Source organism: Scomber scombrus, chromosome 16 (genome assembly GCF_963691925.1).
Source record: "Scomber scombrus chromosome 16, fScoSco1.1, whole genome shotgun sequence".
In the NCBI taxonomy this organism is placed as follows: domain Eukaryota; kingdom Metazoa; phylum Chordata; class Actinopteri; order Scombriformes; family Scombridae; genus Scomber; species Scomber scombrus.
The window spans coordinates 26,253,662-26,281,330 of record NC_084985.1 but is presented as its reverse complement, the minus strand read 5'-3'; the positions used below and the strand labels follow the sequence as shown (position 1 = coordinate 26,281,330).

At 38.5% G+C, this 27,669-nt stretch overlaps 2 protein-coding genes across 2 annotated transcripts in view; one reads left to right on the top strand and one right to left on the bottom strand.

The window, feature by feature from the left end:
* The window catches only part of septin7a (septin 7a), a 461,874-nt gene that overhangs the window by 133,529 nt on the left and 300,676 nt on the right, over nt 1–27,669 (bottom strand). The window lies entirely within an intron of this gene.
* Nucleotides 141–27,669, top strand: top2b (DNA topoisomerase II beta). The gene is made up of 36 exons (XM_062435662.1): nt 141–642; nt 2,815–2,979; nt 4,957–5,047; nt 7,714–7,777; nt 9,789–9,934; nt 10,018–10,115; nt 10,522–10,734; nt 11,327–11,500; nt 11,585–11,686; nt 11,771–11,908; nt 12,011–12,149; nt 13,213–13,370; nt 13,857–13,982; nt 14,650–14,760; nt 14,931–15,036; nt 16,044–16,153; nt 16,876–16,968; nt 17,092–17,206; nt 17,392–17,513; nt 18,203–18,351; nt 18,497–18,728; nt 19,700–19,834; nt 19,998–20,198; nt 20,297–20,492; nt 20,587–20,678; nt 21,558–21,713; nt 21,840–21,923; nt 22,667–22,861; nt 22,945–23,080; nt 23,417–23,575; nt 24,414–24,615; nt 24,750–24,835; nt 25,148–25,243; nt 25,863–25,994; nt 26,080–26,171; nt 27,172–27,669. Exons 1-36 carry the CDS (start codon nt 601–603, stop codon nt 27,346–27,348), a joined length of 4,833 nt encoding a protein of 1,610 aa, XP_062291646.1. The 5' UTR covers nt 141–600; the 3' UTR covers nt 27,349–27,669.

Here is a 27,669-nt window from a genome sequence, read left to right as displayed (position 1 = left end):
GTGGGTTTTTTGGCGCCATCTGGTGTTGAAGACAGAACGTCACTGGTTGCTGATTTCCTCTATTGGCCGAGATACCGGTGCCTTCGAAAAGCAGCTACCTGATTGGTCGGTTTATCTGCGAGACGATTCGCCGTCTATCTTGTAGATGGCGGAGCCGGACAGTGGGTGCTGCTGTTAGCTAATATTCGTTTTATTTCTAAATGAAATGTATTTTTGTTTTTTTAGAGCATTTCAGTTAAACAACTCTTATATTCCGCTCGGCTTTCACATGGAATTATAACCGTATTTAACGTGCGCGTTTTGTACAGTATTTATTGTGCAGCAAATAGCTCTGTTAGCATCTTTGTTGGAAGTTTAGGCCTACTGTGCCTCCGCTTGTCGATTTTAACAAAAGCCGTGATACACTCCCCTCTCCTGTGCTTGTTTTCATACCTTCAAAGGACTACCTTTTTTAAAAGCGAACGGAACATGGGAGATAAGCAGGTCTTGGTCACTTACAGCTACTGAGACATTTGTTATGTGGACGGACATTTTAATATAGCTGGAACTGAAGACATTTTGCGAGCTACATCACAAAAAAAATTGAGATCACAAAGGAAGATGTCCAACGGCGCAGCAGGAAGCGGGGGTCTGGCTTGGTTGGTAAGTTGGTTTGCCGTTTAACTATCTCAGTCTTAACTTACCACTTTATGAGCCCAATTGTGCTTTTGTAACACGTAGAGTAAGCGTATTGTTTACCTTAGCGAGCGTTTAAATCCCACCACAGTGGCTGTTCTCCTTCCCATTCATACGCTTGTTAAAGAGCCAGCTACAGTCTCCATTTAAAAGCCTCACCGGGTCACAAAGGCCGGTGTCCGGACGCAGGAACACTTAAGAGTGTTTCTTTGTAACAAATATAACAACTACTGATAGATACACAGTTTTTAATAACATGTTCTCTCGGGACCAATACGGCAACATTAATGTAGCTGTAGAACGAGGGTTATGTCTTCAGAATGAAATTGAGGGCGGATTGAACGTAGAAAACTAAACTATTTAGTTCTTTATTACCATATAAGCAATATACATGATGCTAATTTAATCTCTAGTTAACCTCTTGGTTTCATTGTGTTGTCAGTATTTCCTAAATGCGTTGTTTACCTCTACCGACATTAGTGTGTAGTAGTGTACTAGTGTAAAACGCGCTGATGATCAGTTAGTAAATCACTTTAAAGCGAATGTACTCCCACGTTGTTAACTTGTGCACGTTTTGTAGTGTGTTGTGGATGAATGGATTAACGTAGGACAGACTCCTCACACAATAGTAGTAAACAGTTGTCAGCCACCCCCCTTTCTCGCACACACACACACACACACACACACACACACACACACACACACACACACACACACACACACACACACACACACACACACACACACACACACACAAAGGCATCTCCAGATCACAGCCGGTTCACTTCAGGTGTCTGCTCTGGTTGCATTTACAGTTCATCGCAGCTTTAATTTGGCTTTGAATGTCAGATTTAGTGTTATAGCTGTATTAGATAATAATCACACATTTACACACCAGCATGTTCTCATCAGTACCTTTTTAGAAACATGGACACATGCATGTGAATTAATGCTGTTACAGCTGTTGTTTATTTTAGAACAAGGTACATAAAAGCCCATACTATCAGTAATTAGCTAAATAAAAATACTGTAATGCAAGGAGACTGTGATACAGCAGGCATGTGTGTAGTTATATGTGAAATGTGCAGTCATCATAACTAGAGCATGACCAATATATGCTCAGCTGATTTTGACCTGATCTGTATCAGCATATATGTTGTCAGATATGTGCTGATATTTTTTTTAAAGTTCTACAGGCAGCATTTAATGTATATTTGATCCTTTATGTTAATTCAACTTGAACATATATGTACATGGTTTTTTGAGTGTTTTTTGGTATTTAGTTAGTTATAGTTATTTATAATTATTACATTCCCAGTGAAGTTTACTGTTTCAGTGTACTAACGTCATTTTATACAATGAAGTTTATTCTCAAATGTTAAAATATCATGCCTTTATTACATATCTTCTAAGTACATATAAAATATGTGTCAATATTTTTAAAACTTACTTTTTTTTTTTTGTTCTACTTTTTTGAAATTCAGATTTGTTACTTAAAGTTTGTTAAACTGTAAAATATCACATTCTTCATTACATACCTTTTGTCACAAGTGTTTGAAAACCACATTTGAGGGATCATTACAAAATGTGTGTTTATATATACAGGTATTATCGGCCAATATATACCCATACTGGTATTTTTTTTACTCCCTAATATCGGTATCGGCATCGGTTCCAAAAATCCAGCATTGGTTGTGAACTGTAACATTATGATTTCAGAGTTGTTTACAGTTCATAAGGGAACGTGTTAGTTTCTGTGTTCATTACTTATAAGTACCTCCAAGTTTCATTGGAATATCTCTAAAATGGCTCAATGTTATTGTGTGTTCATCATCACTGAGAAGCTGATATTTAACTGGCACAAATATGACTGTAGCTCAGAATAGAGAGATTTAAAGGTTTAAAGCTCACGTCATTATAAACACAAGTTGAGCCAATTCTGCTTTCTAGATGTAATGACTGTAGTTTGTAGTCTGTTGATTATCTGCCGCCAAAATGACAAAGCCACAGAGAGACTGGTGGTGAGCACTGATAATCTGCTGTCAACATCCCACCCAGCGCTGTCATTTTCCTCTCAGCTGAGGTTTGAACTGAGTCCTGTGTGTATATTAATAACAAAATAACAATCTTGTCAAACAGGAGGCGACGAATGGCAGAGGTGATAGTGGCAAGATGGAAGGAGCCAAGAAAGACAAGGCCGGCTCCAAGTTGTCTGTGGAGAGAGTGTACCAGAAGAAGACCCAGCTAGAGCACATCCTTCTCCGTCCAGACACCTACATCGGCAGTGTGGATCCCATCACCCAGGTCAGTCCACAGGTTCAAATAAAACTCATCTAAACTTTCTGTACTCCCCCCACCAGCACTCCTCTCTCCAACGCTGTCATGGCTGAATTTTGATGATAACTCTCACAAGATTTCAGCATAAGACTTCTCTTTGAGTGACACATGGTTAGACACAATAACAAACTGACAGGAACAATTGAACAGTAAAGGAAAATGTTGTATTTCTCTGTAAAGCAGGTCAAATGAGTGTCAAAAACACCTTTAGTGGATGCACGTTGACAAGGTTCTGTTGCTCCATGGGATTACTTTGCAGCTGGTTTTGCAACTGCCATCTGAATCACTCTTAGCGGTTGCAGCAATTTTTGGGTGTATACCATTTGTTACACGCATTCAGTGCAAAATTGAATCATTTTTGACCACTCTAGAATTGATAAAAATAATTAAAAATCCCTCCAAAATACCACATTAAGACACAGAAACCTTGAGGAACATCATGCAGTCATTTGATATCAAAAGCATTTGACTTGGCATTTCACCCACTGTCAGACCTGCAATGGACTTTTTTTTAGAAGTCAACTTCTTAAAGTCCACATGCATTTTTATGCAATTTATTACATTTCACTCAGCTGTCTGCAGCCACAAAAGATAACTTTTTTACCACATACACAGCAGAACGCCCCGACACTTTTATGTGTCAAATTCATGGCGTTAGAAGGCAAAGTTTACTGCTCTATTATGGTATGAAAAGTTGAAGACACATCCTGTTTTATAACAGAATGAAATGCCTTTTACAGACATTTTGTTCATCTTAAAAATAATTTTGATAGCTCAGCGAAAGAAACTAATTATGTCTGCTCATCTCTGTAATAAGCTGCTCTCTGTCCTCCAAGCCTGTTGCATCACTTTGAGCTTATCACACCAGCTGGTTGTGGTTAGTAGTCAATGGATACAAAGATGAAGATGAGTTGGTGTTGGTCTTGCAACTGAAATAGAGAAGTGCTTTCCCTCCAAAACAAGTAGGAGACAACAAGACAGTTGAGCAGCATGTTATTAAACAAACTTGATCAATGCGTAACTTCCTGTTTTGCAGAGTTTCACATGTTAAATATAGTGCGAGCGTTGCAACGCTCTCAGTTGTGTGTGTGAACAAAAACAACACGGAACTCCTTCAAAACAGAAACAAACATCTGTGTGTCATCCTGTACAGTCATAGTGTCTAAACTGATGAGTCACTGAGGACAGTTTACATACCTGACTTACTTTCCTTTTTCCTAGTTAATGTGTTGTTTTGTTTATTTATTTATCTTTTTACATTAATACTTTATAATTAATATAAATAATAGTGTCTAAAGGCAGCACTGTATCTGTCCAATTAGGTGTTATACTGCCTGCGTGAGAGGCTCACTGTAAAGACACATAATTAGTCTGTTGCTGTCATATACATGTATCCGATAATTAGTTATGTGTTGACTCAGCAAAATACAACAGAAAAATGTGATCACTGGTAGTTTTGATAATTAATCTTTTAAGGCATTTATCATTGAAAATATAAAATATTTGCTTTGAGGGAAAAAACAAGCTTCATGCACTTGTGTGTGGAGCAGGAGCAAGTAAACCTTAGGATCAGGTTAAACAGCCTTTATTCAAAAACAGGAGCCTTTAAACTTGTCAATCTAATCTGTGGTGGCTGTGGCTCAGGAGGTAGAGCAGTCGTCCACTAATTGGAAGATCGGCAGTTCGATTCCCGGCAAAATACTGAACCCGATGGCTGCACCAACAGTGTATGAATGTGTGTGAATGTTAGTGTCCTTCTGATGAGCAGGTGTGGTAGCCCTTGTCATCAGTGTATGAATGTGTGTGAATGGGTGAATGTGACATATAGTGTAAAAGCACTTTGAGTGGTCAAAAAGACTAGAAAAGCACTATATAAGTACAGTCCATTTACCAAAATGTCATTTTTATAAAAATGATTTCTATCTTCTTTTTTCCCCCCTCCAGCAAATGTGGGTTTTTGATGAAGAAATCGGAATGAACCAGAGAGAAATCACATACGTCCCCGGACTCTACAAGATCTTTGATGAAATACTGGGTGAGTGAATCCACACTGTTCAGTCTGCCTGTGACACTGTAATGCACACAGCTGATATAAAGCCTCGTTTGTCACATAAGCTAGTCCACTCCATAATTGTGATGCTGAACGCTTATCATCAGTATAAAAATGTCAGCATCATTGAGTGAATCACAGCGAGCTGCTCGGCAGTGATCTAGGAGGACTGTATGTTTGGAGATTACTCTCCCTCTCTGAGCTTGTCTTTGTGTGCACACTGAATAGAGACATTTGTGAAAAATGAAAAGTCAACTGAGAAATAATTCCAGCAGGCGAAGCAGCTTGCGGTCAAAGTGAGTACGCTCAGTCAGCTTTTCCTCTGCTAAATAAAGCTTAATAAAGAAGCTGTACGCTCTATCTGTTCCACATTAGATTAAATGACTCAGTAAAATGTGGGAGTAATGTTGTACATGGAGGTTTCTGCTAGTAAAGAGCTCCTTTGTAATGATGCTGCTCACCACATGGGATAGTTGTTGATGATCACATTCATCTCCACACACACTCGGCCCCTCTTAGCCTGTGTTTATGGAGGCGTCTGATTGATGACACTTCACCGTGGGGATATTATCACAGTGTCCATGTGATTACACAAGAGGCTGGAGCACATACTGCACAATCACTCACAGACAATACAAGTTACTTTTTTTGTGTGAGATTCATTGAATGGAGAGTCACTGAATGGGGCACACATGACTTATTCAATTGTTTTAATGTTCATATTATATGTATTTTATCCAAATTGAGGTATGATAGTGTTCTGTTCGTTAGCAGAGAAGTAAATGTTTCCTTTAGAATCTCCATCCAAAGGTCAACCTCTATGACTTCAACAATAGTCTGTTTAATTTTTACTTATTGCCTTTTCACAGTCAACAATAATACAAGTCACTTCTTATTACTGCTCCTGTTTTGAATGATAATAAAGATAATATCTCATATATAACACCAATATTCCTCTTAACATATTAATTATAACTTTATTTACATAGCATCCTTCAAAACAAAGTTAAGATAAGGTAAGATATTCCTTTATTAGTCCCATGATGGGGAAATTAGCGTTAGCTATAGTTTGTGACAAAGTGCTTTACAATAAAAACAGATGATGCCAGTAAAAGATCCAAAGTCAAAATATAGACAGTATACAATAATTAAATGACAAAAACCAACAGTTCAGAAAAAGCCATATGATTAAAGTGAGCGTTAACAAGAGATTTAAAAGATGACACTGAGTTAGCCCGCCTGAGCTCTCCAGGCAGGGAGGTTCCACAGCTGACTTAACTATTTTTTAATTTCCTATTTATTCCTATTGCTTGTTTACTTACTTATTTATTGTTCTTTATTCATTTTATTGATGCTCTTTCTATTTTTTCTCTTGTCTTTGCTGATGTAACACTTTAAATGTCCCCATCATGAGACTAATGAATGATTATCTAACCTTACTATTATCATAATGTAAATCCTCCATGGTTAAAAATACAAATCATTTTTCACATGAGCAGAAAATGTGTGAATAATGAGGAGTCATGTACACACCAAGGCTGCAGCCAATGCTTATTATGTAATTATGAATGAATCTGTTGATTACAGCAGCATCGACAGCATGTGTTTTAGCCCGATGAGTGACTGACTTCAATGATTAATCCATTATCCATTAGAATTACTTTGCTTTTCATGGGAGGTGGAATTAAAATGATAGGTTCAATTTAATATAATTTTTGTATTAATCTTTTATTTAAACTTGAAGAATCATTGAGGTGGACCTTATTTACAGTGATGTGGAGTTAAAAAACTAAAAAGCAGAACAAACACATGAAAACCAGTTCATTATATGAGCACTGACTTCAGTGACATTGTATTATTATTAAGTTAAATACATGAGTGTGAAAATTCATTCTTGACCACTGGAATAAGTAGTTTGACAGTCATTATAATATAAGGCCCGCTTGCTAGTTTTTCCCAGAGCTTTTACCAGCTCTTAGTCTTCATCAGCACTTCATCTACCTGATAGATTTTCCTGAGGACCTTAAGTTTAGTTACTTTAATCACACAGTTAAATATAGTTTGTTTTCATACACTGAGCTGTATGAGAATAAAGAGTGTACAGATGACATTTCCAGCACCCACACACACACATAGTTCACCCACATAGGAGCTCCTTTCAGGACTGTGTGGGCGTGTGCAGACAGTGGATGATGGACAGTTTCCTCACACTCCTCGTTGTTTTTGTTGAACCCATTCAGGCGTTCTTATTGGTACGTAAAGTTAGGTGACATCATGTAACTCCCAGCAGAGCTCCACCCATCGTCAATCTCAGTGGAGGACTAATCAGGCTTGATTAAAAACACCTGTGATGTTTTATACATTTGTTTGATTTCTTTATTCATGTGGAAAATAAACTAGTTATGATTTACTTTAACTCATTAACACAATGTTAGCAGATGGACAGAAATTAATCAACATTTTTTAAATTAAATGAATGATTTAAGTCAGTAAACTTTGAAGCAGAAATAACAGATATTTGCTGCTTCCAGCTTCTTCAACATGACGACCTGCTCATTTTTATTTCAGTATCTTTGGACAAAATGTGCAATTTAAAAATGTCATTTAGATGATTTCAGATTTTTTCTAACTTTCTGTATTTTTTCCTTCAGTGAACGCAGCAGATAACAAACAAAGGGACAAGAACATGACAGCCATTAAGATCACCATTGAACCGTGAGTACAATGTTTATTGTTTACTAAATAAGGCATGTACTATGATAATATGAATATGTCACTTCCACATGTTTTGAGCAGTCTTTTCACAAAGTTTATATACTGATAACTATTTTGAGCTCATGACATTCTGAGGCAGGACTTTGGTTTCTGTCTGAATAGTGAAGCTGATGTTTTCTTCATGCTGTGGATATAAACAGAGCTCGTGAATGCATGTAGTAGATGAAGCAAGTTTGAGACACAGATCCAGACGACACTACAGTATAACCCGCCTGCACTGAAACGCACTGAGCTCTTATTTTATATGCCGTTCACCTCCAGCCTGCCGACTGCATCCACATCCGACTACTTAAACAGCAGCATGTCCTTCAGCCGAGCCGCTCCGCTCTCTCTAATGTCCCCCCGCTGTATAAATGAGAGCATTAGTCCTGCCACATAAAGTCTCTGCTACTAATGTGCTTTATAGAGATGTTAATGCTCCTCTCCACAGATCCCCCAGCCTGCTTGTGTTTGAGCTTATTGAGCATTTTTATATCACTTTGAGTCACCACAAAGTAAACTGCATCATGTTATATCAGAGGTGGAGGTCACTGACAGATTAGTAACACAACTATAACATAGTAACATTAGTTCTATAAAGCAGTGAAGTCCTGATTAAAAACATGTGGTTTAAATAAATAATTGACTGTTTTTCTGTCATTCTTTGTTTGGTTTGACAGTGAACAGGTATTATACAGCATTCTGTGTGCTATTAAAAAGTCATAGATTTAGTTAAGTGTGAAATTGTAGTTTAATTTTTCAATTAAAAAAAATAAACCAATCGTCTCATATACATCAGTGCTTAATCAACCTGATCTCACAGACATATGTGAAATGAGCATGACCTCGTAACACAGAATTCAGTGGTGGTGTCACATAATGTGTAAAGTGTACATGTCAGTGTCATGGAAACAATACCCATGTAAAGTCAATGTGGGTCCTGTTTTGTGGTGGACACACGGATTCCCTGGTTCAGTAGTGTCACACAGTGGGCGGTGGTTAATATTTTTTTCTAATCTAGAAATCTTTTATTTTATCCTTATTTTTAATTGTCATTGCTCTGAATTTTTTTTTTTTTTTTTTTTACAGTGCATTGAATTTAATTTTGTTTGTGGTCTAACATCAGATGGATTTTTATTTGTTTTATGTTATCAAAGGCAACTTTAGTCCTATTATCATTTTCCCACATGAATAATGAAAACAGTTTTATATTATTAGAAATCAAGTGAATATATTAGAGCGCTGATATCATCTCTGTCTAATATACATTACAAACAACAACAAAAACCTGCAGGCACATGATCCTTTATGGAATAGTTTGGACATGTCTGTATTAGAGGTTGATTCTACATCGTAGGCTGATATATATTTTTCCAGGTATTTTATTTCATAGTAGGCTAACATTAATAATAATAATTGTAATAATAATGATATTAATAATAGGCTAATAAATGAGAGGAGTCAGTCGTTACCAAGGCAACAGACGGGGAGCACAGCTGTATACTATAATCACTACATTACTCAATATTCTGACTGTGAGATTTTTATCCTTGTAGAGTATTTATCAGTCTGCCGGGCTGACTGGATAACCTGTTGCTTGAAGTATTTTCCTCAATGTCGTTTTATTTATATCCTCAATATTTCCTAACACAAACACATGAAAGTGTCCTTGATTAGTCAACAAAACCATTGGTAAATGTTATGGCCATTATTATGAGGTCGTGGTCATTTCATGTATTTCTGTGAGATCAGGTTAGGTTTAATTTAGTCTTAATATCAACTGATATTTTAACATTTATGCAATATGTGATAATCCTCTGTTAAGAGAAGAACATCAGGCATGTAACACCAGCTTGTGGTATTTGATAGTTTTCATTGGTCCTTCAAGTAAATGTTATCACACTGTCTGTGTTCATGTTCCCTTCATATAACCTGTTCACTGATGAATTTGTCTCTATTCTGCCTCCACCAGTGAGAACAACACCATCACTATCTGGAACAATGGTAAAGGAATCCCTGTGGTGGAGCACAAGGATGAGAAGATGTACGTCCCAGCCCTCATTTTCGGCCAGCTGCTCACCTCCAGCAACTATGATGATGATGAGAAAAAGGTCACAGGTGAGAGGAGCATCTTCATCGGTGCTTATTGAAATCAGTTAAAGGTTAATATTGTTCCCTGGTAACTGTTTGTTGGCCTGCAGGTGGAAGGAACGGGTACGGTGCTAAACTTTGCAATATCTTCAGTACCAAGTTCACCGTGGAAACTGCCTGCAAGGAGTACAGACACAGCTTCAAACAGGTGAGGATGGGTCTGCTGTCTTTTTGGTTTACAGGCATTAATGTGATCATATTGTAGCCTGTTTTAATATAAACATTTGAAGGGTGTCAGTTTATCTTTGAGTGAAATAATTGCTGTTTTATAGGGTTTTGACATGTGGTCATATCTGAGGTAAGGCTGTGTATATTCTCACCATTTGTGGTTGCATCCTTGAGGGTGGTGTGAGCACAATGGTTAAGTCAGCGGGTGTTAAATATCACAGTTGTTAAGCCTGAGGGTGTTCTGAGTTTAAGAGGCTCACAGACAAACTGCATAAAAGATCATTTATTTACCTGAAGTGACAAAATGAAATAGTCTATACATTTATATCCAGATTTATCAGGCAGCAGTAGATCAGTGTATCACTGTGTGTTTTTCCTATCCTCAGACGTGGCAGAACAACATGAGCAAGACAGCCGATCCCAAGATCAAGTTCTTCGACGGAGAGGATTTCACCTGCGTGACGTTCCAGCCGGACCTGTCCAAGTTCAAGATGGAGAAACTGGACAGGGACATCGTAGCGCTGATCACCCGCAGAGCATACGATATAGCCGGCTCCTGTAAGGGGATTAAAGTCACACTGAACAGCAAGAAGTTACCTGTAAGTCACATCTTATTCTTTGTTGACACTGTGTGGAGCGTTTCACATCACTCATACAGTTAGAAGTGTTACATTTGATGCTACTTTACAGGCCTGAACTGAGTCCCCATCAGGATGGAGAAAATTCAAAGCAATACAGAAGCAGATTAGAAAAATAGATATAAATTGGTTTATGCTACTGAGCTGTTTTGGGGGTTAAAATAAGAATAAATCATGAAAACTAAAATAAAAATGTGGTGGAACATCCTTGTAGTTAAAGTGTCAGGTTTCATGACAGTTGAACAAAAGATGAACCTTTTCTTTTGATCTTTCATCAGTGTTTCACTTTCTGTAATAATAATAATAATGATAATAATAATGATGATGATGTAATAATAATATGACACTTAATGGATGATATTTAACATAATGGAAGTTACCAATACATTGGTAAATTTTTCTTAAATTGGTTGTTGTCATTAATGTGAATTTACAACAGATTCTATCACACCCCTGTGGTCCAGACTGATGACAGGCCTGAGAGCAGAGTTACATTTATAAAATGAATATTGATATTGACGCTCACTTGTATCTTTCCTCTGTGTCATTGAAGATTACCGGGTTCCGCAGCTACGTGGATCTGTACGTGAAGGACAAACTGGACGAGACGGGCGTAACCCTGAAGGTGGTGAATGAAACTGTGAATGATCGGTGGGAGGTCTGCCTCGCCATGAGCGAGAAAGGATTCCAACAAATCAGCTTCGTCAACAGCATCGCCACCACCAAGGTATCTGAATCTCAGCAGGGAGTAAAAGTGTGAAGACTAAGAATCTGTAGTTTCTAACAGTGAGTTTGTGTGTGTGTGTTTCAGGGCGGCAGACACGTCGACTATGTGGTGGATCAGATAGTATCCAAACTTATTGAAGTGGTGAAGAAGAAGAACAAGGCAGGAGTGACAGTCAAACCTTTCCAGGTGGAGCAACGAATGATTTAAAGTTATCTTTCAGGTTGTTGTGCACACGTGTTGCAAGCTGACTCACTTTCCTCTCATTTGCAGGTGAAAAACCACATCTGGGTGTTTGTGAACGCACTGATCGAGAATCCCAGCTTTGACTCCCAGACCAAGGAGAACATGACACTCCAGACCAAGAGCTTCGGGTCTAAGTGCCTTCTGTCAGAGAAGTTCGTCCGGGCTGTAAGAACTCTCCTCAATTACTTCCAACTCCTTTATCTGTTCTCATGTGAAATAGCAGTGCATCAAAGGTTTTTTTCTTTTTTGTCTCTTTTTCACCCACAGGCGACCAATTGCGGGATCGTGGAAAGTATACTCAACTGGGTGAAATTCAAAGCTCAGACGCAGCTCAATAAAAAGTGCTCATCTGTGAAGCACAGCAAGATCAAAGGCATCCCCAAGCTAGATGACGCCAACGATGCCGGTGTGTCAACAGGGCGATGATTTATCCTGTAGAAGAATGTGTTCCCATGAATGTCAAACCACAGATGGCACTGCAGCAGCATCTTTTAAACCTAAACATAGAAGTTGATGTGCAGTTTAGAGTGAGGTTTACACAGGACATCAAGTGGTGCTCATAAAGTATTATCAGATATAATTATATACTTCATGAAGGCTTTATCTGCATATTAGAAGTCTAACTTTAAACTGAATAATAAACACTAACCACCTCATAAACACTAAAATGTTAGGGGTTGAATATAGAACATACTGTAAATTCTACATAGTGGCTGGAGCTTTTCTAATGTTTTAAATGTTCCTGTTGAAAAAACTGTTCTATTTGTTTGCTGTTACTGCAGACTCAAAGCTTCCTTCATGCTTTACATTTGGTCCCGATAATCCTGGATAAAAGCTCTAATTCCATTAATACAACAGAATAACTTCATTTTCAACACTCTGCTGCTCTGAATTCTCTTTAACAGAAATACAGATGAAAATCAAACAGCCCTAATTAAATTAAACATTAACAGACTGATTGAGCTAATTACATTTCACAGAAATACCAATTATTAGTTAATTGGTTCCACTTTCACAGTTTTTTTTTCTCTTAAGCTGCTGTCAGTGAAATTGAACACACCTGTACCTATGTCTTACCAGCCGTTCCTTTTCTGATAGGCTTTTAATGTGAAACACAGGAAGTGTTGAGTGTTTATAACATCTTAACACAGATTTTATAACCTGCTAAGTATTTTATTTATTTATTTAATTTAAGATTTATTTGGCAGGGACAGTACACATCAATCAACATTGTATTTCACACCGCAATGTAAATGTGACAGAGTTGACCAAGAGTCTGAGTCTGACTTTTTCTTTTAACCCAAGATTATTTGTTAGTGAAGATCATCATTTCAATACTGGTTTTTATTAGAGGATTTATGGATAGAATAGAATAGAAAACTACTCAGAGCAAGAAGTCATTTGATTTGTCTTAAAGACTGTACAAAAAAGCACATGAGTAAGTTATCTTCTCTCTATCTATGTCCTAGGTGGAAAGCACTCCTCTGAATGCACACTCATCCTCACTGAAGGAGACTCAGCCAAATCTCTGGCCGTCTCTGGTCTGGGAGTCATCGGGCGAGATCGCTACGGAGTGTTCCCGCTGAGAGGAAAGATCCTGAACGTGCGAGAAGCAACACACAAACAGGTACGCAGCACAGTATCAGTAATAGTTGTCCCATAAAAAATGTGTTATAAATAGTGGTAGTGAGTATTTAAGCTGCAGATGATGGAGAAAATGACAGAAACGGCATAGAAAATTACGTGATAATAATAAAAGTAATGTTCGAGACGACTGGAAAGGTGAGTGATGGTATGTTAAGTGTGTCTGAGACATAAAACATCCCAGTGATTGAAACATCTGCTTCTGTAAGGCCATCTGTGATAGGCCAATATTGGCCAGTAATATTGGCTGACCGATATATCGGTCGGGCTCTATATACAACAAAAGGTAGCAAAGATTTTGGAGGGTGTGTAATGTTATGTGCAGGTCCTCTCAGTGGGATTGTAGCTTCACTTTTACATGACTGGAGTTATTTAATAGAAAAATGATTTCAAAATATGAATGAAATATATCCTTATAAAGCTTTATTATTTTTTCACTTTAAGTAACATTCTCGTTTTTTGTCAACAGATCATGGAAAATGCTGAGATTAACAACATCATCAAAATCGTTGGCCTCCAATACAAGAAGAGCTATGATGACGCAGAGTCTCTGAGGAGCCTGCGATATGGCAAGATCATGATCATGACAGATCAGGTGACTCCTCATGAACACACTGTGTGCTGGTGTTATTTCTATCTGTTCACTCTCGGGCTGGGCAAAACGATTATTTTTTAAACCATTAATCTAGCGATTATTTTTTTGATTAATCGATTCATCTAACAATTCATTCTTCGATTACCTTGATTATTTTTTGATTATAGATTATTTTCCCATTATTTGATTACTATAGCAATTTACACATTATGAATATAAAAAAACATTGATTTCAATATTTATTTAACATTTCTTTAATACATCCCTTCAGAGTATTCCTCCCAAAATCTCTCCAGATAGATGAGACAAACTGATTTTGAACTGCCTGTGGAAGCATTTCCTTCATTTTACATGCTTAGCTACAGTCATTGTGTTTTGGGCTCTGAGCACTTCCAAAACGTAGGTGACCTACACTTAACCGTGTACCTGAACGCCTCCTGTGTAGACACTCGCTGTGATCTTCTAAACATGCTGCTAACGCTACGCTTTCTTTCAAGACGCAGTCAGAGTGTCCATTCTTGATTAAAAGCTGTTTTCGCTGTCTACTTTACTCTGACTCGCGCTGTTGCTGCTACAAGCTGCCGCCATTTTTTATTTTGGTTTGACGCGTCGACCCAGCCCTAGTTCACTCACTCATACATTTCTAACATTTCTCCTCTGGTCTCAGGATCAAGATGGCTCCCACATCAAAGGTCTGCTCATCAACTTCTTCCACCACAACTGGCCGTCACTGCTCAAACACACATTCCTGGAAGAGTTCATCACACCCATTGTCAAAGTAAGACACACACACACACATATAAATACACACACACATATCAATACACCTGATAACTAACAGGGCTCTTTGCTCTTATTAATAATTGTACAACATGAAAACTCAACATACATTTAGAGAAAGCTGCAACTTCACTGGTGTGATTTTTATTTATTTATTTTATTTCACAGGCGACCAAGAATAAGCAAGAGATGGCCTTCTACAGCATTCCAGAGTTTGATGAGTGGAAGAAACAGACAGAAAACTATAAAACATGGCATGTAAAGTACTACAAAGGTTTGTTCTTTAAGTCATTAAATATATCATTACACATGTCAAAGAAAATCCTTATAAATTCAAACAAAAGCTCACTAATGTCACTATTTGAAAATATGTTTAATTAAAAATCTTAATTTGGGTGACTTCAGCTGATGTGGACGGAGTAACAGCATTCAGTGTGAGCTTCTGCATTATTGTTGCCAAATATCCCAACTGTCACATCTGAGTCAGCCCAAACTTTCACAAAACACAGTTACAAGTCTATGTGATGTTGTTAGATCACTTCTGAGGCAAAGCTTTTATTAAAATGGCTTCTAAGAAGACTCAGAGAAAAGGAACCGTTCGGCTAGCAATGATGATAAAGCACAACATGTTGTCATAGAGACAACAGAATACTTAACCACTAAACCCAGTGATGACCAAGGACCACAATTAAGGCCAATAATGACAAGCCTGTTGCATGGTGTCAACTGTCATGGTCTCATAAAGCTTATTGTGAGGTTCAACATCAAGTCTAGTTTAATGTGGTCCCAGCTCTACACAACCAAAGTATTCAGTGGAATGACATTTAATTTAAACACTGATTGAGCTGGAATCCTGGAAGCAGCCAGACGGGTGAAGAATGTCCATGTTTGAGGGGAGCAGGATTTTCTTTTTCCATGACTTTTCCAACATAAGTCAGAGATAACAGAAAGAAGCTTCAACCATACAGGACACTACATCACTGTGAACAACACTACCAAGTGTTAAGACAAGCCTGAAAAAGTGATGACATTTTTAAACACTGTGAGAGGAGAGGACTGAGCACGAATACACAGGAATGTTTAAACCAGAGTCTGTGATCAACAAACTGAACTCAGACTATGCTCTGTTACATGTATAGTTTTGTTGGGACTGTGTTAGAGGAGGGGAATGTTCAGAGGGCTTTTGTGGGTGGATGGGTATATAAATGTAAAATCTGTCTATATGTGAATAAGACATAATTAAGGCATATTTTTAAAAAAAATGTGATATTTCTGTTCCAGGTTTGGGTACAAGTACAAGTAAAGAAGCAAAGGAATACTTTGCTGACATGGAGAAGCACCGCATCATGTTCAGATACAGCGGAGCAGAGGACGACGCTGCAATCACTTTGGTCAGTTGCTGTACTATTCTGAAGAACTCCTTTTCAATATGATGCAGTCTAATCAAACATGAGAACTCAATCAATACCTGTCTGACACGATGAAGTCCACGAATACTGGTGGAGGTAATCTACTGGATTATCATGTTTCTGCTCACTGAGATTTACTAAGAAAATGGAATCGTGCATATGTGCACTGTGATTTTTATTAAGTTCAGACCGCAGCTACTCATTAAACTGTCAGCTTATCAGCTCACTTCTACACTCATTCTGTGAGTGAAGAAGAGCTCAGGAGCTCTGTGCTGAGATATATCTGAGGTCACAGCTCACAAATAAACTGATAATAGTGATAATAGTGTTATCTTTTACAGAACACTTAGTCTGGCAGCAGAATTCTGTTACTATTACTCCAAATATTATGACACTCTATTTTTTAAGCTTACAGTCAATACAAAAGGAGGCAGTGAACACACACACACACACACACATATGTGATGATAAATGTGTGATAAATACATCTCATGTTTGGGGCAGAATACATCAAATCTGCACCTTTTAAAACTGCAGTGAATCTGGCTTTAAGTTTAATATTTAGTCTGTCTGGAGATGCTGTTTTATATCAGAAAAGGAGGCAACTATGACAACCATAACATATTTGTATGTATAATCATGTAAGAGCTGAAATGAGTAATGAGTGGAGGCTAATCTGCAGTGTTGTGCTTGTTGTGTTTCAGGCCTTCAGTAAAAAGAAGACAGATGACAGGAAGGAGTGGCTGACAAACTTCATGGAGGACAGACGTCAGAGGAGGATGCACGGCCTACCAGAGGTTTGTAGCCTTGTTCAAAGTTTAATGATGAGAGGAATGAAGCTGAAATGATGAAGATGTTTGAATTTTGACGTGAGCTTCACAAACTCTGTGACTTCAATTCACTTTCTTCTTTCTTTGCAGCAATACCTGTATGGAACTCAGGCCAGGCACCTGTCATACAATGACTTCATCAACAAGGAGCTGATTCTGTTCTCCAACTCTGACAATGAGAGATCTATTCCATCACTGGTTGATGGTTCGTACACACACTTCTTATCTGTCAGCTGTTTCCTGCTGGATTCTTTTTCTCTTCCTGAAGCTACAGTGAAGAATCTTTTTAGAAATTTGTTCTGACATGTATTGTATAGAATGTTCTCACACAGTCCTCCTGACACAGTCCTGCTCTAATGATGTGGTGTGTGTGTGTGTGTGTGTTTGCAGGTTTAAAGCCGGGTCAGAGGAAGGTGCTGTTCACCTGCATGAAGAGAAACGACAAGAGGGAGGTGAAGGTGGCGCAGCTCGCCGGTTCAGTGGCAGAGATGTCTGCTTACCATCACGGAGAGGTACGGTCAGCTCATTACAGTCCTCAGACATGTGACACAGTGTGCCGCGTCATCATAGCAGAAGGGAAGATGAGTAGTTAGCTGTTTAGCTCGAGATTTCTATCTAATGTTCACTTCTGTGTGTTTTTTTTCTTTTTCTATCGTGTTTGCTGTGTGTGTGTGTGTGTGTGTGTGATTAGTCATTGTACATCCTTGGACTTGAATTAGCCAATCAGAATCTAAAGGATTTTCTACTTTTTTACATTTGAGAGCTGTAAAAACACCCTATAGATATTTCTTTTAGCCACACTTTTTCCTAACGTGACCCACAGTTTAAAAACTGGAAATACATTTTTTATTTTTTATTGTGCAGCTGATACACATTTTGGTATATGCAATTGTACAAAATTCAAAAAACACCATTCGTATTCTTCATATTCTATAAAATGTTCTCCTGGATCATAAAATAGTGATTGTGAGTGTGATTTTATGTCCATAAATAAACAGAATACACTCTGTTAACTCCCTGACAGCTTCATTAAGGATGAATCAAACATTTATTAATGACTGATGGGGAATGTATGAATGTGAATTGGTGTAGAGATTAATTGTGAGTCAGAGTATGAACAGTATGTAAGATGCTGTCTTGTAGAGGTGTTGCACTCATTGACATGTTTCTCTTCCCTGTTATTTCCCATGTGTCCATGCAGCAAGCTCTCATGATGACCATTGTGAACTTGGCTCAGAACTTTGTGGGCAGCAACAACGTCAACATCCTGCAGCCTCTCGGTCAGTTTGGTACTCGAATCAATGGAGGCAAAGATGCTGCCAGCCCTCGTTATATCTTCACCATGCTCAGGTAAATAATGACCAGCAGTGACTGTGTCATTTGTTTATTCCAGTTGATGATACCAGTGTTTATATTGTTTAAATCTGAATATCCTGACAGATTTGATAGACTTTGTATCAGTAAGTCCCATAACAGTGTTTTCTTTCTCCCACAGTCCTCTCGCCAAGCTGCTGTTCCCAGCTGTGGACTCCAACCTGCTCAAGTTCCTGTATGATGACAACCAGAAGGTGGAGCCCGAGTGGTACATTCCCATCATTCCCATGGTGCTGGTGAACGGCGCTGAGGGCATCGGGACAGGCTGGGCGTGTAGGATCTCCAACCACGACCCCCGAGAGATCGTCAACAACATCCACCGCATGCTCAAAAACCAGGACCCCCTGCCCATGGTCAGTCTGTTGTTCACACTACACTTCCCTTTTTTCTGATTGGCCATCGGTAGAGTTGATCAAGATGATGAGGATATATTTACTTGAGTCTGACACAAAAGAATCTAGTCAAATGTCAAAGATGTTATCATATTGTTTATACTTGATTAGCTTTCCCTTTATTATCTCTTGTATTAAACCAATGAGCAGGACTGATTTATGTCAAAATGGGATTTACAGGATTTCTGCATGAAATGTAATCTAAAAACATGGCTGCATTACCACAAAATGTACAATATCATAATATATATTTGTATAAATATTGCATATAAAATGAATGACACTGTGATAGATGTATCCATATTCACAGCAATGAAGGAAATTATTTATTAAATTAGGTGAGCCAGTGAGAAACAAAAACCCTGTAAACAGCTATCAGTTCAGTCTGAGACCTTTTAAATGTTAACCACAAACCATCTAATGAATAAAATATGAATACCAGTATGAGTCTGACCTGAACCTGACAGGACAAATCTGGTCAAAAGACAGAAAAGATTACATGTTTCAATGCAGCATAACATCAGTAGATAAATAGATCAGTTAAAGTCCAACAGGAAGGTGTAAACATTAATTAAAGTGATGTTTTAACTTCCCACAAAAAGCTGCAAGTTAGTCAGTCAACAAACCAGCCAATGATAGAGGCTCTAAGTATTTATGAAGTATTTAAGACGTGTGATCATTGAGCTCAGCAAGTGATGCATTGATTGTAAATTGTTACCTCCTGATTAAAGTTTGCCCAAACATTTTGATTGATTGTATGTAATCACATCATTGTGGAAACACTGGCAGCTGAGATTAAATCATCTTGGCTGACAAACATGTTGATGGTACACTGCTGAGCTCTGTGTTGAACCTTGTTAGAATGAATTCAACCAGGAGAATTATTCTTCCACTCACTTTGTCTCCTTGTGTAAATTTGTGTTTCTGAACAGCTTCCCAAATACAAGAACTTCAAAGGGGTGCTCCATGAACTGGGTCAGAACCAGTACCTGGTCAGTGGAGAGATCTCAGTCATAGACAAGAACACCGTCGAAATCACAGAGCTGCCTGTTCGGACATGGACACAGGTACACTTCAGCTCCCTTTCTCACCTCCCCGCTTAAACATGCATCACTGTATAAAGAGGAGGAGCTGGAACATTTGATGATGATAAAGAATAAAAATAAGCTATGTGGTCATTTGTGTATTTACTGCAGTATTAATATCTTGTGGTTCTTCAATCGTTTCCAGTCCTATAAGGAGTCAGTGCTGGAGCCCATGCTGCAGGGCACCGACAAAACACCAGCTCTCATCAACGACTATAAGGAGTACCACACAGACAGCACGGTCAAGTTTGTGGTTCGTATGTCTGAGGAGAAACTAGCCCAAGCTGAAGCAGTCGGACTCCACAAAGTCTTCAAGCTGCAGTCCAGTCTCACTTGCAACTCCATGGTAAACTCTGACTTCATACTCAACTCAGACATGAATCATAGACAGTGATCATTGTCTGTCCTGACATGCAGATGATTTTTATACCACTTGATCCACAGGTGCTGTTTGATCAGATGGGATGTATGAAGAGATACGATTCAGTCCAGGACATCCTAAAAGAGTTCTTTGATCTCCGCCTGCACTACTACAAGCTGAGGAAGGACTGGTTGGTGGGCAGTCTGGGAGCTGAAGCAGCCAAACTGTCCAACCAGGCTCGCTTTGTGCTGGAGAAGATCGAAGGAAAAGTATCTATCGGTAAGTATGTTGAAATATTTGAAAAAACTTCAGCTCAGGTACCAGCTGCTCCTGGAACAGAGAGGTTGACTTGTTTTTCTTTGTGTCCTAACAGAGAACAAATCCAAGAGAGACCTGATCCGCATGCTGGTCCAGAAAGGCTACGAGTCTGATCCTGTAGCTGCCTGGTCCAGAGCTCAGGAGAAGGTACAGATATCCACACACCATGAAGAACACATTAACATAAACATAGAAGCAGCTCTAGTTAGTTATTTAAAATGACTACAATAGGCATTACAAATTTACCACAGCATTTGTATCGACCATGATGAGCATTATATTAATGAAGAACAGCAATTACATCATTTCCACTACAGGAACCAAAACTTGTAAAATCTTTTATTATGATCTGAGAAACCAGACACTAAATGTCTGTACAGTAGTTTCAAATGGTAAAAAAGTTGCTTCTTCAGAGGAAGAACTTACTGATAATAAGGCATACTCCTCTGCATATCTTCTTTAATTCTTTTATACCATCAGGTGAAACATCTCAAAAATAAAAACCAAGAACATGTTTTCTCATGTGCAGAAGTTGTTTCAAACACTGTCAATGTTTTTTATTTATTATAGATTATTATTATTATTAGTCTAATCTTGACAATTCTTCAGAAGTGAAGCAAGTAAGTATAGTTGTTCCAGCTGTAGTCTTTTTAATGACTTACTCAAAACATAGCTTTATAAAAAAACAACAACTGACTTGTTAAGTTCCTGCAGTGGAAAAGAGCTGAATTGTAGGAGGTTGAGCTTCAACAGTGGGGTTCTCAGTGGAGTGCTAAAAGCAAAATCTAGTAAACATGTTCCAAAAATATGAAAAGGTTGCACATTTTCCAGTCAAAGAGGACATTTCACTTGTTTATTTGGTTGACATCATAAAGAGCCATTAGTGAAATAAGTAGTAACAAACACAGTGGGCAGTGGATTAGTCCTGGCAGCATTTCTGTATAACACATGAATCCTGGCTGAAGCTGCAGGAGGCACAGTGAGCTCCACTTCCTGTTATATGACTGGATATTATTTCTCTAACAGGCTCTAGAAGAAGAAGACCGGGACGGAAACGACAGCGACAGCTCGATAGACTCCGGCTCCTCATCAGGACCAAACTTCAACTACATCCTCAACATGCCTCTGTGGTGCCTCTCTAAAGAGAAGGTGGACGAGCTGCTCAAACAGAGGGACCTAAAGGTATCAATCACTTGTTCATTTCTTTGCTTTTATCAAATGATCACGAGTTACCCAAATGGAAATCACACTCCAACAGTACTGAGTGAAGTGTGTTCATTAACAAAGTAACTGTGTTGTGACGTTCAGAGAGCAGAGCTGACTAATCTGCAGAAGAAATCTCCAGAAGATCTGTGGCAGGAGGACTTGGCAGTGTTCATTGAGGAGCTGGATGTAAGAACAGAACTCACTTCATCATTTAGTCTCTCCTTCTTGTCTCAGTTCACATTTGCTCAACTGTAGAAGAGTTGTTTTAACTCACTGTTAACACACTTTGGTGTAATATCAAACACAAATGAAGCCTTTTTCATATCAACGAAATAAAACTACTCAGTTTTAGTTCTTTACAGGGTTCAAGTCACACCATCTGTTTCCCAACATGTCTGATATTAAAATAAATGTGATCCTCTTTAGAGACAATGACTCTCCCCTCGTGTACATACATAACATACATTCTCAAATAGTAGTTGGAGCCTTTATTTACCTCAGCTACAGATGAAACAAGGTTTTTATTCGAGACAGCTTATTGAAGGGCCTCTAATTTATTTCCTGTTATACACAAACTGTTCACATTTTAAGGTTTACTGTCATTTTCTCAGTTTTAGCAGAAATGCAGTTTTTATTCACCAATTATTTCCAGGTTCTTACATTTGCTGTTAAAGCTTCTGTCAATTGAACTCAGCACTTCCTGTTCAGATGTTTTACATTGAAAGCCTCCCAATAATCCCTCCAGTCCTATCCATCTTTAATTATTTTAGTGTTATTGACAGTAGCTTACTACTGATGGATATTATTGATGGAAGAAGCTGTAAAGTGGAAACAATTGGAATGAATTGGTGAATAAGAGTGTGTTTAAAGAGACATTGAGAGTATGTTTCTGCATGTAACTGAATGTGTGTGTGTGTGTTGTGTGTCAGACCCTGGAGGCTCATGAGCGAGAAGAGCAGAATTTAGGAAAGGCCATCAAGATGGTGAAGGGTAAAGTGGGCAAACCTAAAGCGAAGAAGTTGAACCTGGAGGAGACCATGCCCTCGCCGTTTGGCCGCAGGGTGGATCCTCCAACTCAGGCAATCAAGTCTGACTCCGCCAAGAAGATGACCAAAAAGAAGAAGGTAACACCTGCTCTTGTGAAATGGAAGTGAAAGGAGAGATATCAGGAGTACAGGGTTGTTACAGGTTGTGTTTTTGATCTCAGAGTGACTTGGACCCGGCGGTGAAGTCGGAGTTTGATGACGAAGGTTTGGGAGGAGAAGCAGGAACAGGAGGAACAGGAGAAAACTCTGTGACCAAACCCAAAACTCCTCGTGTTAAGAAGGAGAAGAAAGAACCAGGTCAGTTCTTCTCTCAGCTTCTTCATTTAACATCATAAACTATTCAATCTAAAATGACTTCACTTCTGAATGATGCAACATTTTTCAGTGTCCATTCATACTGAAATGTATTGAATGAAGTTGTAGTTGTAAGAAGTGATAGGATTGCACTTGTATCAGCAGATAAATAAAATATATATCAGCACAGATGATCAGATTTTTTTCTCAACTTGAGCTTTCTAAACATGACAGTGCAGTGTTTCTCATGTCTACTGTGTCCTACTGCATGAAGCTGCTAATCCATTATTGACAACCGGTCAACAAACAGCCTGCTAAATATTGTTTATTCTGTTGCAGCAACTCCCAGAGTGAGAAAAACTCCAGCATCCAAAACTACCCCAGCTAAGAAGGTGAAGAAGAGGAACCCCTGGTCTGAGGATGAGTCAAAGTCAGACAGCGACGCGGAGGAAGCCAAACCCGTCATCCCCAGAGAGACCAAGTCCCAGAGGGCATCAGGTACTGTCAGGCTTTCAGGCTCAATATTCTGTTATCTGTAGCACCAAGAAGTGGGTATTTAGAAGATGGAGGGCTCTAATGAAAGACACTATGTAGTTTCATTATGGGAAGCGTAGGAGGAATATCTTGACCTCTGCTGCTTCAGTTTTAATTATCCCTATATTAATCTGTCTCCTGTTTTAAATGGTGTTGTAGGTTGAATAGCTAATAAAGAAACTAATATAATCAGCAGTGTTTATTGGTCCAGACTGGATGAGCCACTTCATTGTCCAGTGAGAGAGACACGTTTGAACACACTCACTTGAGAGTACCAGGCCTTTATTGGAAGCAGGTTTATATTAGAGAGAGGCCTTTATTCTAATTCGGTTCTCATATTTTAGTATGAAGAATCCTTGTTTTCTATTTTTCTCTGTAATCCACTTACGGAACAATAATTGTGTTGTCTAATATATTTTACATGCTCAGCAACAGAACGTTCACAGAAGTAATAATCTGTTTTCCTCTGTTTTATGGATGCTGGAAGTTTAACAAGCAAAGAAAACAGTTTGTATTATCTGTGTTTCTCTTTTATATGTCTGGATTATTTAATGTGAGCATCAGGTAGCTGCTCACACACTGACTGGCAGCTTTGAGCTTCCTGACTTCAAGCCACTTGCAGCCAAAAATAACTTCTAAACTCATTGAGCGTTTCCTCAGACTGACGAGTCTCTGTCTGCCTCGAGTGTCTGAGGCGCGGCCTGATGCAACCGCTCAGCAACATGAACCATTACTGTACAATGCGTCAGAATCCTCAGCAATAATAATGAGGTTCGACACACACACTGCTCTTGTGTTTCAGCGTCGAAGCCAAAATACACGTTTGACTTCTCAGAGGAAGAGGAGGCTGATGAAGAGGAGAACGGAGACGACGATGCGGTTACTTCTCCAGTGAGGTTGTTCAAAGATGACTTCTCTACATCTGACACCAAGCGTTACAGCGACCATGATGATGACGAAGACGACAACGAGATCTCCTACTCTCCCCCCAAACAAAAGACCACGTAAGACTGAAAGCACTTAGAGGCTCATTTTAACTCACTGTGATTTCCTGTCTCCTCTCTACTGTCTCATATTTAATAAATGACCAGAACACATGTGATTAAGATTGAATACTTTTGTTTATTCCTCCTTCAAGGTCTACACCAGTAGCAAAAAAGAAACCAGAGACCACCAGCATCTTCTCATCCAAGTCAGCCTTCTCTGAAAAGAGCAATGACAGTGGTGAGTGCAGCTCAGTGTTTAATGAACCATCCTGCAGTGGTTCACTTTCTCTACATTTGGTGTTTGATAGTTATCAACCACAAGCTAGAGGAGGTTGTACCAGTGTCTGCTTCAAAACTAGTTTAGCTCACTTTGCTAACAGCACTGAAACTGAGTGTTGGACACTATCCTTAGTCATTTCCTTCATTTATAGCTGTGAACTGCTTTCAGTTCACCTCCACTGACCATAGAAACATCACTGTGTATAAAGTTAAGACTGATGCAAGCTGGCTGGATGAAGCATGTTAACATTAGCTTGTGTTTGTCTTGTAGATGGGTCCAAATCTGACAGCGAAGATGACAACGGCCCAGCGTTCTCCACATACTCCAGCAGCTCTGCTTTTGACAAAGTATCACCAGCAAAGAAAGGTAATGTCTTACCATGTCCACCAGGGGGAGCTCTAATACAGACAGCATCATGTAACAAGAGCCTATTATACAGCCTATAATGACAGGTCTAAAATCCAGGCTGGCAAAAACAAGCTCAACATGAAGTACATCATCTAGTGTAGTTCACATAACATCAGTCTAAGTCAAACTATTCCATAAAGGTTCATCTCAACCAAGCAGGAGCACACCAGGCTTGACTCATTTGATTAACTGATCTCAGCCTTCAGGCAGCTGATTGGTCAAATCGTATGCTCTTGATTGGTTGGAACAAAAAACCTGCAAACACATAGCCCATTATGGAAAAGTTTGGACATGTCTGATATAAGGTGACTTGAAATGATGATTTACCTTAGTAGGAAGAGGTTTGATGGTTGGATCATTGATGGATGGCAAAGAGTCGATTTCCAACCGTGAGTCAGGACATTTTTGTCAAACCTGTAATGAAGTGAAGGGGAGGAGGTTAGACAGAGATCACTGACACTACAAGTGGAGTTCATTAAGTCTAATATGCATTTTATAAGACATGATGAGTTACTCATTATCACAGGATAAACAACGTATGTCTTTGTAAAGTCATCTTTTTATATGTGATGTGTAGCAGCTAAGAAGCCAGCAGATGCAACTCCTAAACCTAAGAAGACTCCAACACCAAAAGCAAAGAAACCAGATAAATCCATCTGGGACTCCGACTCTGACACTGGGTCCAAGAAGCCAACACCAGCTCTGAAAGGTACAGTACAGGTTCTAGTTTTTGTTTTTTAATGACATTGTTAATATTGAGTAGTTATTCATGTTTGGTTTTGGTGAACTTGCAGGTAAAGGCAGAGGGAGGAAGAGGAAGGGCTCTGGCTCTGAAGATGAGTACAGTCCAATGAAGAAAACACCAAAACCTGTTGGCAGTGGCAGAGTGAGTTTGTTTCTGTTTATTAAGTTATGAGTAAACACTACTCATCCTCAAGCTGGATTTGGACACTTTTTAACATACTTCCTTTACTTTATATAGCTCATTTTTTATAAAGCACCTTTCATACAAGGGGTGATTTGGAGAACTAAAGGCGTCATGGAAAGAGGAATAAAGCATTTCATTAATTAATAAGTTATTGTACAATTAAAAAGAGGAATTTACTATTTTCTAAATTATGTTTTAAATGACTATTTTAAAATTGTTTTTACAATTCCTCTTTCCGTGACCCTTGTGGTCCTCCATAGGATAGATAGATGCTTTATTGTCTTTGCACATTTCTATACAACAAAACTTTCTTTGAGAGCAGTCCTTATCACAACAGCATTAAAAAATCAAATAAGAGTAAACATAAATAAAAGGAATAATATGTAGCTCAAGATACTTTACAGAGAAAAAATACAATAAAACATTATAATAAAATCAGACAACTTGTAAAAAATTTATAAAAATAAGACGTAATTAAATGATCTCAGCTGTGGTCCACATCTTTGAGTTATTCCATCATTTTGGAGCATAATTAAAGAAAGCTGCACTTCCTGTTTTCTTATGCGTATTTATAAACTCAGCAGTAGAAGATCTGAGAGCTCGTGAAGGATTGTAAAACCATTAAGAGCTTTAAAATCAAGTAAAAGATACTGGGAGCCAATGAAGTGTAGAAACAATCAGAGTAATATGCTCTAGCAGCACTATTTTAAATGACAAGTGACAGCTTTGGTAGTCCAGTAAAAACATCTCTGCAGTAGTTCAATCTGTTAGAAATAAAAGCATGAATCAGTTTTTCAGCATCTATGTATATACCATCACTCCTTGCTCACTTTTGATATTTGACCATTTTTCGGTACTTTGGTAGATTCAATCCATGACCACATCCTATAATGCTGTTTGAATGCAATCATCATTTGAGTGGTAATTCAATTTAAAGTGTTATTGTCCTCCTATACAGAAGCCTCAGAAACCTCCCTCTGATGTTGATGATGATGATGATGTGGAAGATGACAGCAACAACCTGAGTGTTATGAACGCTCTGTCCCGTGACCGGTCGGGCCGGGCCAAGAGAGAGGTCAAATACTTTGTTGAGTCAGACAACGAGGAAGACGATGATGACGACATGTTTGATTAAAGCAACTTTCGATCACATTCAAACACACTCCGCTTGTATGGAAGTTTACTCCTCCTTCTGTGTTCCCACAGACTTTTGTACATTTCCTGTTTCATTTTATTTTCATTAATGGTGATGTTGAATAATTTTTAATGTGTAGTTGTTTTACACTTTTTATTATACATATACAGGTTTCATTTTTTTATGCTCATTGAAATGTTCTGTATTTGTCTGAAGCAGCTTTTAGAAGTTTAGAATGCTGTGCTTTAGCACATTTTAATTGTTAAAATACTATGTAACTTTTTGAACATGAAGTTGAAAAAAGTAAACAATGAAATGTGG

Coding starts and splice junctions, on each gene's coding strand:
- top2b (XM_062435662.1), top strand. CDS start 601: ATGTCCAACGGCGCAGCAGGAAGCGGGGGTCTGGCTTGGTTG. Junction 15,037..16,043: donor GCATGTAAAGTACTACAAAG/GTTTGTTCTTTA, acceptor TTTCTGTTCCAG/GTTTGGGTACAAGTACAAGT. Junction 20,679..21,557: donor GGTCCAGAGCTCAGGAGAAG/GTACAGATATCC, acceptor TTTCTCTAACAG/GCTCTAGAAGAAGAAGACCG.